The sequence below is a fragment of the Eucyclogobius newberryi genome, unplaced genomic scaffold, assembly GCF_026437365.1.
Source record: "Eucyclogobius newberryi isolate DKJ021-1_F unplaced genomic scaffold, fEucNew1.0.hap1 SCAF_12, whole genome shotgun sequence".
In the NCBI taxonomy this organism is placed as follows: domain Eukaryota; kingdom Metazoa; phylum Chordata; class Actinopteri; order Gobiiformes; family Gobiidae; genus Eucyclogobius; species Eucyclogobius newberryi.
In genome coordinates this window covers 24,821,012-24,835,554 of record NW_027315746.1, presented here as the reverse complement: position 1 = coordinate 24,835,554, position 14,543 = coordinate 24,821,012, and the positions used below count along the sequence as shown (strand labels likewise).

Here is a 14,543-nt window from a genome sequence, read left to right as displayed (position 1 = left end):
TAAAAGATGTATAGCATTGGCCAGACCAAGCCCACACCCCGTGAGGAGCCTGTGCCCTGGAGCACTACAGGGTACATGACTTCACTGTTTGTGTTGTCAATACACAAACAAAGTTAATACTATAAACACTTAATCACCACTTCAGCACGATCAGGACGTATACTTCTGCAGCTCTGCACAGCGAATTGTTTATGTTCCACATCCAAGTCGAGCCCAAAAGCCATTTTTCCCCTTATAACAAGAGTAATCCGAGTGCAGAATGCCCATTTCCTGTTTCGCTAAGCACATGCATCACCGTGAAGATGATGGATAATATTTGGAAAGGTATGAAAACAAGCTCCACAAAAAGAGCTGTGTTTTTGAATTCTCTAATTACATCCAGAAAGCACAGTTACATTTCAACCAACAACAAAAAAGAGTGGGAAATGTGGGAAGCCAGCCATCAAAAGCGGGCGTGGAGAGGAGCGTTCTTCCGCTGGTCGTTCTAATAACGACTGGGTTGACAGTGCACAAGGATCTCACACGAGTCGGGCCTGGCACCCCGTCACTGAAACTGACAAGAGCTGTCAAAATAAAAGCAGGGCTATTGTACGATGAAAGTGAGGACGAGACATTGTTGTGACTGAAGAGGTGAAAAGAGGAGGCTGGGATTACTCATGTAGTCAAGGAAGTGGTGGTCTTTATTAAGTGCAGCTGATCAAGTTAAACCTGCGTGCAGTGTGCAAACAGCTCTTACAGGGGACCTTAAAGGAGCTGGACCTCATATATACGCTTATTTCATGTGAGAAAGTTCAATTAGTTTTGCCCCAGTGCAATACTATTTGAAAGTAGCTTATAAATAAATTAAAATAGTGGTGAGTAAATAACAATTCAACCGCTACAAACATTTTAAAAGGACTAATTCATTGTTTTACTTCTTTAAGATTGTAAAAAATACTGGTACAGAGCCTTTAATGAAAAATTGTGACTGGAATCTGATTTTAAACTGTAGTATGTTACAAATTATTTTAATACAATTGCAGGTCTATCATTCTATCTGACAATATTGTATTTCTGCAACTTGGGCCTCAATGGTTTTCCTTTTAAAAACATTAAACTTACAAATACACCTTTATGTTTCATTTCAAAGCAACAAACTCTATATTTCACGCTCTTACTTTGACTTGTCCACTATGCAGTTTATATGCAATGTTGTGTTTATTTAAATTAACCAGCCCTACACAAAAAAACTTCATATGGATATAGTTTAAAGCTTTGTGTAAAATATTCAGCTGTAAGACCCTCTGCGCACATAGTTAGAAAAGGTTCTGGCGTATTGCGTTTTCAAATGGCTTAAATTGGTCCAAATGGTGTAAATGCTTTGTATGGTTTGTACAGTGAACAACGTGGCAGCTTTTCAAGTGTCTGTAAATGGTTGTGGCATTGGAACAGTGAGAATGGCTCTGTGCAGAGGAGCAGCGGGGGAAAGGGTATCAGACCCACCATTTGGCCCATGTCCAACCACTCTGTGCTTCTGTGTTTGCCCAGGCATCGCCTCCTACCTGTGCACTGTGTCCGGGAGCTGGTGCTCCCGCGGGCCGGACCTCAGCAACTGCACCTCCCACTGGGTCACTCAAGTGGCTCAAAAGGTAAGCGCGGGACAGAGCAATCAGTCACATACTCAGGATAGGGAAGACGCTAGATGTGTTCTGAATCAGCCTCCAGAAAATGCATAAATATATAGAAAATGTATAGAACGATCGCTGAATATAATTTACAATCATATCATTCTATTCCTCTGTATAACATGGTTTGAAAAGAATACAGAGATCACATTACATTTTTGTCATGGCACACATGAAAATTTAGATATACTTTAGTTTTTCTTCTACACGAGGAAAAAAGTGTAATATTTATTTATCTTTTTTTTTCTCTCGCTGAAACATCCATTTAACAACTGTCCATACAGCATTCAAACGGTCTGTAAAAGTCCAACGAGAGGATTTGATATCAATAATCAGACTTGATCACAGCTCCGCATCGACTGGATCTAAAGATCAGAACTGCAGTGCAGAGTGAGCCAAGTCCTCGTCTGAGCTCACTACAATCAAAGAGCCTGAAGATGCTGCTTTTCCAGTGACTCGGGGCTTTGAAGTTCCTCTCTCCTGCAGCTGGAAGTCTGTCAGATGTACACATTCTACACAGAGGTTACAATAAAGCACAGCACCAAACATGACACATTCAAAGAGGGAATGCCGCTCCTCACAAACAGACAGAAAGGGCTGCAACGGGTTCTTGCGATGCCATTATTTCAGTATATAACGCTATTTTCAGGTGTAAATAATGGACATTCTGGACCTACATAACTCTACAGACATTTATTTTTGAAAGGAATATTCAAACTCACAATAAAATATTAAATGTTATCATTATTTTATTAGGATTGGCTCCACAAACTTGCAATATTAATTCTATGGCTATAGCCCTATCTTCAGATCTCCCCGCTCCCTCCAGTGCTTGAAAAACAAAATTTAACCCACCCACACATGCCATTTTTGAGAGTAGCATAAGGGGTTAAGTTCATAATTTTAGTAGGGAGTGGCTTAATTATGTCAATGGTGAGTAATGATGTTTTCTCCTGTAAGAGCTCAAAACACAACTCAAATGTCAAAGATCTGCCACAAATATGAAACCTTCAACTCTTAAAATTCACAAATGTTGAACCTGATGGTGTCCACTGTACAATTTGGCCGTCGGCAACAAAAGATTTATGACCGTGGGGAAAATCTTGAGTCGTAGCTTAAAATCGCAGGTCGTAAGTCTCAGAGTGAGACGGGGACAAAGACTAAACTGAGAACTGTCGAACTTGTTTAATTTTTTTTTTCGCAGAGTGAGCGCTCCTGTGATTGCGTCTACAATCAATCTTTGTCAAAGATGTAAACACGAGCGCTCCTCGAAGTAACGGCAGAAGAGCTTTTACACGTCAAAACACAGCTAGCATGTCGCGCTAGCCTCCGCTAACGAGTAAAACTGCTGTAACTTTATGACTCTGAGCCTAGAGAGCCTTATGATCTCGCAGACAAACTGTGGTCGTAGCCACGATTTATTGTGTGAACCATTGCACCGTGTGACTGTGTTCTGACTTTATTCATCGCGTCTTCTAGTGTGACGTTCATGCATTTTATAAGAATGAAATCGTAAAGCGGACTCCCAGCTTTAGTCACTAGATCTAACAACTCATTGTATTACAACAAAAAATGTAACCTCCAAACCATTCGATATTATTGTTATAAAGAATTGTCTTGCTGAAATCTAGAATAGATTATGTTCCTGGATATAACTGTGGTTCTATTCTTGATTACTTCCAGGATATGGTAGAATAATGTTAAAACTGTTAAATAGTCCTTAGTATGGCTCGTGCTTCTTATTTTAGTTTTGGGGTCCCCAACTGGCAAAACCAAAAGTCATTTTCAGTCATAATTTTTAGAATCTATTCTGGTTTATTTAGCGTGACAGTTATTTAAATGTGACGCACACAGGCGGTGAATCGGTGACAAACGAGCCAGTTCAAAGACTGCGCTCATGTCAGCGAGCCATGCATGTTTCCCTTTCTCTCTCTGGGCAGATCGCATATGAGAACAAGCAGGAGGAGCCCTCTGCTTATTTCTGTGTTTTGAACACGAAAGAGCAGGATAAGAGTCATGCAAAACATTGCAACAGAGGAGGTTACTTTCCTATCAGCATTCAAAGTATTAGATACGGGGGTGGCGTTAAATATATAATTAAATCTGCGCAGGAGCTGTGATGGAGAACGGAGGAGGGACTGAAATATTAGACCATTATTCAAATCATTTTGGTGGCAGATACACTTACAAATGCATTACTTTGGCCTTCTTGTATCACTAGTATAATTAAAATAATAGCAAATTCTGGATGCTCTGTTTTAGAAAGCTCACCATGGTGTGTTTCACCGATGTGATATATGTGTCCGGAGCACAGGTGGGGTGGAACGTCAGGTTTGTGGATCTCGAGTAAATTTATTCAGGACCCCTACAGTAGAACAAGTCACTTTGTACTTAAATCATTTCATTCCCTTCGAGCCATATCTGCAATGAATTTCAAATGATATACACCCCAGTACTTAAACCTGACTTGGACTCATCTTGACAAGCTTTCCACTGACTGTGTGTCTCTATTTTTAGATCCGAACGGGTGAGAACGCTGCTAATTTGGCCAACGAGCTGGCGAGGCACACCCAGGGGCCGGTCTTCGCGGGGGACGTCAGCTCCTCGGTGCGTCTCATGGAGCAGCTCGTGGACATTTTGGATGCCCAGCTGCAGGAGCTCCGGCCCAGCGAGAAGGACTCCGCCGGGCGCAGTTTCAACAAGGTATTCTGCCCGGGACGGCGGCTTGTTACGGCTCGGGAACCCACTGTCAGAACGGCCTCACATTCCACTCACACACATAAGACCCTAGTTTCATATTTTTATCTCAATCAAACATTGTGCTGAACTCAAATTATTTTAGTGTTTTAATAACTTTTTCCCAAGAATAAATGTAGTGTGTGTGAAGTGATAAAAATGAAAGGGTACATATTATGCTAAATCAACTTTAATGAGGTGTTAACATTATTAAAACAATGTGTTCTCATCATTGCTGTTTACAATGAACAAAATATAAAATAATTATTAACTTATGTTGTAGTTCAAGAACTTGGGGGGGAAAAAGCTTATTATGTCTCATTTAATGCTTCCATTTTGGAAAAAAACAACAACAAAAAAACACTAAAATAAGACATTTTCTGGCCATTCAAAACATCTTGAAGACTTTTATTTTGCCTGAGAAAAGTTTATCTCTGTCTGTTCGCTACAATCCAAGCAACGCCGCACACTATTATGGCCGACGTGTTCTCAAGTAGGACACATTCGGCCCTTAGTGGACAACATTTGGCGATGCAGTCCAACCTACTCATTAAACCTCGTCTCTCTCTCCGGCCCCAACTCGCTGTCAGCACGGCTCGGGACATTCATTAGCCGATTAGCAGGACACATACTGCCAAAACAAAAAGCCGCCCGAGTGCACCGGCTCCCGCAGCACATCCACATAGCCCCAGGTGCAGCGGCGGCTCAGGCAGGTCGGGCCCGGGGCGAGACTCATTCCTCCGCTACTGCCTGGTAATTACCGCACTTTGGAAAAAAAATGGCCTCACCTGGCAGTTGTACCTTAAAGCGGCTAATGGCCACGAGCCCCCCCGCTAACTCGCCGGATAAGTCTTCATCGCTGACACGTTTGGGGCCCCCCCCCCCCCAGACAAAGCCGCTCACTCCCAGCTGGTGCCAGTGCCATGAAGGGATGAGTGACAGTCTGAAAAATGACATTGTTATTCCAAGTTTCCTCAGCAGCTCGTGCTCGGTAAACAAGGTGATTTGCAACCAAAAAACGGCACCGGTTGTTTGTGCCGTTGTGTTCCGACTGCTACGTTGCTATTATCCATTTGTAGATGAGAGCTAACGGGCACTGTTGGCGCTGCATTGATTTGCATCACAACTACCCATGATTGGCTGCTGACAAAAGAACATCGACAGGCGCTAAATGACCAGTGATTTTTAAAAATTCTTTTCATGTTTTCTTACCTGGTTACACAATTTGAATCAACTGTTTGGTAAAAAATGTTTGAAAAATAATTTGATTACTTAGATTGGCCTAGAAAAGTACGCCGCTGATTGCAGTAAGTAATCAGCCGCTCCTTAAAGAAAGAGAATAAAACATTGCACTTATTTTCTGAAAACTCGATTTCATTTTAGACCAACACAGTGGCAGAGTGGTTAGCCCTCATGCCACATTGTTCTGCTTCTTTGCATAATGCTTGACACCTTTTTTCATGGTTTTACCCCAGCCAAACCCAATCGGAAAGAGCAAAAGTTGTATAAATATTCAATTTTATCGACTTGACAAATGTTATAAATGCAAATCCCGCCCTTAAAAAAGCCATCCATTAATCATTCTAATCACCAAAAGACATAGAAATAGCTGCATCTTGACTCGCAGCGTTTGGAATTACTGATATTAATGCCTTTGCCTTCTGCAAGTTGTTTTTGTAAGCCTAATATTCCATGTGCGACGATACTTCAGTGTCCGATTTGCTCCTTGGACTCAATTAGGGAAGCAATGGACTGAGATTATTTAACGCCACGAAAAACGGCATTTTTTTGTGTCTTTTCCCTTCCACACAAAGCGCTACATGTCACGAAACACAAACGACCTCGTCCCACATTGTTTATCTTGCCCGTGTAGCATTTTAAAGCATCGCTAATGGCAAACGTCTCAATAATAGCCTCAGCACTTTTCACCATACATTTTTTTTCTTTTCCTCTCTCCAACCATTATCTGATCCATATTCATACAAGCATTCTCACAACACAACACCTCCCCTGAAACATTGAAGCCTGTCGCATCGGTTGGAAGTAGTTCATTCATTCTCGACTGTTTGGTAAGTGGTCTGATTCAGTGATCCTTTGTTTTTCTTTTCTCTTTTTTCCTCCTCTTCTTGCCACCTCTCTCTGCTTGACCGTTGTGTGACAAAAAAAAAAAAAAAGCTCCAAAAAAGAGAGAAGACTTGCAGGGCGTATATGAAGGTATAATATGAAGGATTTTTATTTCTACTTCCCCTGACCAGCAGCATGCAGCCCTGTCCGTTTACTCGTGCCCCCGATTGTCTTGTTAAATAGTGGAGCGCTGTTTCCGCCAAAGGTTATGGTTTTTTTGTTCATTTTTGTACATTTTTACGTTGCTGCACTCTGATGTGTGCAGCCGGGCGAAAAGGCACTAAAGGCAAAATGAAGCGCTTTTCAAATGTAGATGGAATGCTAATTAGCAAAGTAGAGTCTGAAAGTTGTTGAAGTAAACAAGAGAAGTTGATTGCTTTGGAAAACGTTGTACTTAAAAAAAATCTTGGACAGGTCTGAAGAAATATTGCAAAGTTTGAATCAGAACTTGAACTAGAAAATGTATGTAAACATATTCTACAAACTTTTTTTTGATGGGGAGATGTCATTGCTATTCAGGGAATGTTCCACAGTTTAGCATTATCGTTTGCATTTATTCATGAACAGCTGTTTTTTCGTTGACTTGAAAAACATGCACCCTTATTTTGAGCGTCGTCTCCTCCCCACAGATCTGACCTGTAACTTGGACTAATGTGTCCCCATGGAGATGGATACGTTTAATGCCATACTGTGGAACATTTCAGGCAAAGTAATAACATTTCAATGAAGCTGAGCCACCGGAACGCAGCCAAACAATTCAGTGTTCTTGAATCCCTAATTTTACGGCTAAGAAAATGATTTGTTTCAATTTTTGTATATAATATTTTGGTTTTCAATTGCTTTTAAACATTCTTTTAAATTATTATTACTATTACTATTATTACTATTGTTATTATTATTATTATTATTATTATTATTACTATTATTATTATTATTATTACTATTATTATTACTATTACTACTATTATTACGATTATTATTATTATTACTATTACTACTATTATTACGATTATTACTATTATTATTATTACTATTATTATTATTATTATTATTATTACTACTATTATTATTACTATTATTACTATTAGTATTACTATTATTACTATTATTATTACTTTTATTATTATTACTATTATTACTACTATTATTATTATTATTACTATTTTATTACTATTGTATTATTTTTCTTTATCAATTGCTTTTCAAATGTCAAATACCGTAAATCTGTGCACACAATGTCCTCCGTTTCCCATCATCAAAAGTTTACCAATAACTTGTACGTCAAGTTATGTTTTAATGTTTCATAGAAATAGCTCAAATTCACAACTTCAAAGCGGCCTTTCTTTGCAAAATGTCTTCACACTTGTCTTTAACTATTTACAAAGAGACCACAAACAAAGCTGTCTGGATTCACCCCACACACAAAAAAACAAGGAAAATCACACACAAAAAAGCAATATCAAAGCTCAGAACCAGCCCAGATGTTCACTTTCTTTTTAAAGTACAAGTGCACAATTTCATACTCTTTCATCATGGCATGCGGGAACAAGATGAGCTTTGTTTTGCTTTTAATTTGTATTTTTTAAACCAATCAGCAATATGCAGCACATTTAGATCAACCTTTAAGTGGAAGCCTGCCAGATTGCGGTAGGGGAATGATACTTGTTTTGGCACCGACACAAGGCAAACAGTCGTAAATAGCGCCGTGCCGATCTGGGCTGTAGCGTTTGGTGGAAACAGAGCTCATGTGCCTGGTTTAAAGTGGCTTGTATATTACGATCTGGCCGTCTGTCCTCTCCGCCGTTGTGTCCATCCCGAAAAGCTCCAGTCAACACTCCAGCGCTTTTGTCCTATATATGTATGTATATATATATATCCCCCGATCTCCTCTGTGCATTCACGTCTTCTCCTTGTCTGTTCCTCCCCCACTCCACTCTCTCCCTCGCTCTGTTTCTCTTCCCAGTTCCTTCCACGTTGTGTGAATAATTGCCTTCCCACGGTCGTAATTGCACCTCCCCGTCAGCCAGAAGTGTGATCAAAGTGGCAGCGTGCTCAATTTTCACTTGCTTGCATTGTACAATGTCTCGTCTCTGTTGTCCTGTAACTTATCACCAAAAATGAGAAAAATTACACCAAAACAAAATCTCTCACTTTGTCGCGTGTTATCATGGGATTAATATCTAGACGTGTTAATAGGTTTGTATTCCATTCAGATTGGGCACGTTGTCCTCTAGACATTTAGGTTTTCTTCTTTTGTTGCGGAAGTTTGTTGCTCGGTGAAATTGCTGAAAGACACAGCGTGATGTAAGCACTCAAGGTGCCCTTAATCTCGAAACAAAATGGCTTTCACTGGTTCTCTTGTTCTCTTTCCTTTCTATTTATAGGAGAATGGTGCATATGCTTGGTCGGGCTGCAACAGTTCATCGACTTATGGTGATCGACTATAAAAGATAATTGAAGATAAATTTGCAAAACATAGATCTGTTTTTATCATGCCATTTTTTACACATTAGTAATAACAGTTCAGGGCATTTTCTCAAGAAGACATTGAATATTTGTATTGCACTTAAAAAAAGAGCTTTTTCAGCTTTTGAATTTCTCTTCAAATGGTACATCACTGTTTTTGCTAATGGGCATTTTGATAATTGTTATCTTGGCTGTACAGACTCGTAATGTTAGTTTTTTTGATTTTGTGCATGTTAAAGACCAGACATTAAACTCATTGGATTAGCCATATTCTAATTCTCATTCTAAATCTAATTCTCATCAGTTGTCCCGTTGCAGCCCTGATGTTGCTAAATGCTAATTGCGCTCACTGTCTTGTTTGAGTGTGTCACAGCATCACGTTGTCATCTTTGGCCCGTGTTGGGAAGGTCAAGAGGCAGAGATGATGCTCGGCTTTCTTTACATTTACATCCTTGAAGTTTAATGAGCAATACGGTTCTCTTTTGACAGAACTAATTGCTTGCCTCTGGTCTGGTTTAATGCTTACAGGAATATGGAGTCATTTTCTTACTCATCCTTAGCACGTTAGCATCCATAAAAAACTACTTATGCACCATTCTGCAGCTTTTACTGGGCGAGTATCTGGCAACCTGGTTTGACCTCTGTTGTGATCGATAGCTGCAGCGTCCTCCAGGGGCTGAAGGCTGTACGGATGTTGCACAAGGGGATGCAGAAGGTTTGAAATGCACTCGGTAATTAGCCAGATATCAGACCAGCCCCAGTTAGATTAAGCATTTAAGTCACTGTCTGTAAAACTTATTGCTAACTTCTTATATGCTAGCATCTTTAGCTCTGTCGTTACCAAGTTCATCAACAAGGATGGAAATAAACTCTTTCACCAAGATTTTTTAGGAACTTTGTCTATTTTGAAGCATTTACTGATAATTGAGTAGAATTCTAGCCTTGTAATTACATATTTTCACCTTTCACAACCTTACATAATCATAAATATGTATCTTTTATTTAAGTATATTTTGACTTTCTTAAAATAAAGTCTTTAAAAAAATGTAAAAAAGTATGCTTTTTCCGTTGACAATATTACATACTACCGGTACTTATTTCAAGCTCTTATGAACTTTATCTCCTTAACTCCTAAACAGTAATTGTTCCAGAGTTTGAATAGTAGAAGTTACACACAAATCCACGGTGTCTGTCACTACAAAACCTTTAAACATGCAAAACAGCACTGTGATTGGCAAGAGCTCAGCAATTATGCAGATTCTGGTTCTAACAACGTATTAAAAGACTGTTTTACTAAAGCATTGAAACTAGTACTTTAAGTTGTATTTTTCTTTGTGTATAAATACATTTTTTGAAAAATAAAAGATGAAAAATCCCTCAATAAGTGACATTCCATCAGAAATGCTTTTTAATACAAATAATACGCAACTGACAGTTTAAAACAATCAACAACAAAAATGTTATCAGGTTTTATAACTGTAAATTATATGGATTTTTCCTTGTTTACCATATGGTTGCTATCGTAACAGCTGTGGAATTACCGCATTATATTTCACATCTGCTGCTCATGTCCAACCAGGAAGTAACATTATAAACATCACTAAAATGGTCAAACTGAGGAAAAATAGGCACAATTAGTAATAAAACCTTAAATATAATCATGTTTACGGCGTTTTAGTGAAACGTGTGTCATATTCATGTACAGATCTGGCAGCAGAACTTGCACTTGAATAGGTTTTAGCCATGTAACTGTACTTTTATCTGCACACAAATTATCCATAGGCCTCTTCTGTAAAAACCCCTGCCACGACAATTAAAGCAGATCGCCTACTCTTTTCTTTTTTGTTATGGCGTTTGTTCTGCGCTGTACAAATTAGCCACAGCAGACCTTTTTAGCCATTTTTCACATTTCACGGGTCCTTTGAGGATGGCTCACTAGGAGGCACAGACCATTTACTGTCTGTCTGCGGGTAATGGGCGCCGACCCTGTAATCGCCGCCTCTCTCTCGCCGCTTCTCTCTTCACTGCTCCTGTATTAACTCCGATCATAGTTACAACTCGCCGGGCCTGGGTCGGCGGCAAGGTCAGGGCCACGGAGATTGATTCGTGTGCGCGGCGGCCGTGCAGTCTTAAAAAACGCGCCCGTGGGCTCTCCGTTCTGTCTGCTGCTGCTGCTCATCGCTTTTGTTAAGTACAAGCTCTCGCCGTTGAACACAGTTAATCTTACTCGCTGGTCAGGAGTTGCTCGTGTTACTGCGAGGGGCCGAGGCTGGTAGCGTCCGTGGTCAATTAGTGTTTTGGATAATCACAGCTCTGGTTTATTGGTACAGTGCTGCGAGGGCTTGTTGTGGTTAATTACCGTTATTGTGGTTGGTCCTCGCTGCGGTTAATGGCACCTATGGTTACCGCGCCAGCACCGTGTTACTCAAGTCAAAGATGAGGCACACTTGAAATGATGCTAGTGCTAATCTGCTAATCTGTTTGAATCTGCAGTTTTCTTGTCGTCTTTGGTCAGGTTTATTTTAGTTTGGTGTAATTAGGCTATATGAACTAGTAGTCAGACGATATCATGTAAAACCAACAGAAAAGTGTTAGAACATGTCTTTGAGTGTATTAGTTGAGGTTTAATCATCAAACAAATGTGAAATGACAATCACAAAAGTGCAGAAAGATCCTTTGAAATAAAGATGTTTTAAAGATTTGTTTTACTTTAATTAGCTTTTTTTGTAGCATTTTTTACTATAAGCGATATATTCCCAAAAAAAAAATTATCTTCAAAACAACATTCTCGATTTTATCTAAATTTTGCTAAATATATATTTTGAAATGTTGCTTATCATTTTTGAAAGTAGGCGCAGGGTAATTTGTTCCAACCTTTCTGAAGCATCATCCATGGAAGCTTTTGTCGAGAGCTTGAGCCAGGTTTATGGCGGTTTAGCTGATTTGCATATTTTATGTTAATGTGGGATGGAAGATATAATGACAGCAAGCAATATAAGTAATAATTTAAAAAAAATGAAAGATGTACCTGACTTTCTAAACCCTATAGTTTAGACCATGTTCTGTGTGTTTCTCTTGCTCATTTATCTGTCTTCTCTCAAATGTGAACTTTGAACAGAATATCTTTTATTAAAACACTAATCACGAATATAATTGCAAAGCTTTATAGAAACGTTGCTATTGGATATTTTTCAACTATAATACAGTGTATTTTGACTAGAACTGTTAGTGTTTTTTCAGGTTTGGCCTCATGACCTCTTTCCTTGTTTGTGGAGAGCAAACTACAGCGTAAACTTGAAGGTCTTAGAAACGGAAACCTCAGAAAAAGACCCAGGTTGTTTAAAACCCATTATTTTTGCTTCTAATTTCACCTGAAAATATTGCAGGCTATTCCAGATTGATTTTGTCATTTTAATCTGCAAGAAAAAGTGCTTTGTAACATCCACCTAATTCAGTGTTAAAATATGGTAACGAGTATTCAGGAATCTTTGTGCAAGTCCAGGTTCTTCTGAAGACCTGGTTTAGTCCTAGATTGTGTTAGTTTATTCAAATATGAGCATTGGAATTGCCATATTCAATTATTCATGATATATCGTCAATTGCTTTCAGGGCAATATAAAATGTGTAAAATCTCAATACAATTCCGCGTACACTGCAACAGAAATCCTTGGCGTTGCAAAGGGAGGCAGACAGATTGCAGCAAACTGTGACTTCAATATCCTTAAACAAGTTAGCACAAAGATGCCTTTATAGAAGTTTTTTCATCAATTACATCGCCAAATTTTGCTTTTTATATTTCATGATACAATTTTGCAGCCTTATTGCCCAGACTACTTGGACCTGGTTTAGTCCCTAGTCCTGGTTGGGTTCAGATTTGACTTTTTCTAGCTTTAGATCTGTATATTTTCTGAGATGACCTAGTTCTCTTAACATTATGATTTTCTCGGGGGAATAACCGATGCACTAGTGATCCTGATAAAGATCACCTGGGCTGGCCTAGTTTGACATGTGCACTCTAGCCTTGAGAACCATGTCCAAGTGTCCCTAACACGATTAGACAGCGTTTACAGTATTTGACCGTGACCGCGCCGCGCAGAAGCAGTGAACTCTCCGCCGCCGAGGTCAAAGGAAACTCTTGTTATAGCAACACACGATACCGTTGCCGCGTTGGTTCGGAATGTTTTGCTTGCTTACCGCTTATCACAAACCAGGAAATGAAAGGATTTGCCATAGAAAACACGGCCCTGAAATTCCCCCCCTCCATTCTTGACTTCTTCAACTGCCACTCCTGACACGGATTTCATCATAATGCCACCTTCCTGTTTGAAGAGAATATCGCTCGGGGCTCTCGGGGCCTAGATCCTGTTATGAAAATAAGTCTGTGTGGCTTATGAAGGTAATTGTTGTACGGAAAATGGCTGCTGTAGACTTAATATTTGAGGAGGTTGCAGTGCGCTTTGTTTTGCAGAAAGAAACGATTGCTTTTGAAAGTCCCCATTCCGCCTCGAGCAAGTCTGCATTCAAAGTTTAGCGCAATTTATGAACGGCATATGAAAAAATACATTATGCATTCTGTTATTTTGGCTCACTCTTGACTTCACCCTTTATATTTGTCGTCCATGCATGCCCCGTGTATATATATATTTGTAATCACATACCGCCCAGTCTCCCTTCTTCGTTAAGATGTAATTTGCGTTCGTAAAAAAAAAACACGCTCTGACATTTTAACTCGTCTCCATGGATACAGGCCATCGTGGACACCGTGAACAACCTTCTGCGGGACGAAGCGCTGAAGTCGTGGAGGGATATGAACGCCACGGAGCAGACGCACGCCGCCACCATGCTCCTGGACACGCTGGAGGAGGGAGCCTTCGTCCTGGCCGAGAACCTCATCGAGCCGGCCATCGTCAAAGTCCCCGCCGAGAATATCAGTAAGTGCGTCTGGTCGAAATGAACGAGCAAGCGGCTGAATCCAGGAACACGTTTTGTATCATTATAGCGGATCTACATTTTATTGAGTCGTCATGGTATTGAGCTTTAGATTCTTAACATTGTTCCTTGTTCAAAAACATACCTCGAGTTGTGTTTAGCTTAATTTATGCATGTTTCATTAATTGTGTTTATGAGCCTCAGAAAACACCCAGTTTAAATGTTTTTCTGTGCGTTCTCGGGGCAAGCTAGCTTTTGTTTTTTCTACATGGTAATTCGCTCAGTTGCCAGTAGATGAAGTTCTACTGCTTACACAAAACCCTGACGAGAGACTGCCTGAATGATAGAAAGTAATGTGTGCTTTTAAATTCATTCTTATTTTAACTTCTAAAACAAGCAAAGCCAAAGCAGAGGAAGTCAAGGGAAGTGCTGGAAATAATGCAGTTCAAGTATAACGGTGTCGCTAACTGCGTTATTTTTAATTAATAACAAGTATTCTAATTATTTTTTCCACTTACTGTCAATGAGTGACTTGTTATTTTGCTGTGAGTCGCAGCAGGTGTCAGACACAGCTCTCCTTTCATTCAGAAGAGCTGCAACTTTGTTTGGGGAAGTAAAAGAACA

At 39.7% G+C, this 14,543-nt stretch overlaps 1 protein-coding gene across 16 annotated transcripts in view; it reads left to right on the top strand.

The window, feature by feature from the left end:
* The window catches only part of LOC140356573 (adhesion G protein-coupled receptor L2-like), a 136,767-nt gene that overhangs the window by 84,410 nt on the left and 37,814 nt on the right, over window positions 1–14,543 (top strand). For 12 of the 16 annotated variants that reach the window (XM_072441622.1, XM_072441608.1, XM_072441610.1 and 9 more), the window contains 4 exons: window positions 1,528–1,628; window positions 4,182–4,367; window positions 6,576–6,614; window positions 13,738–13,921. In XM_072441622.1, the coding sequence (XP_072297723.1) occupies window positions 1,528–1,628; window positions 4,182–4,367; window positions 6,576–6,614; window positions 13,738–13,921 (510 nt within the window). The remainder of the gene's footprint in view (window positions 1–1,527; window positions 1,629–4,181; window positions 4,368–6,575; window positions 6,615–13,737; window positions 13,922–14,543) is intronic. The other 4 variants (XM_072441621.1, XM_072441620.1, XM_072441611.1 and 1 more) reach the window with 1 other exon arrangement.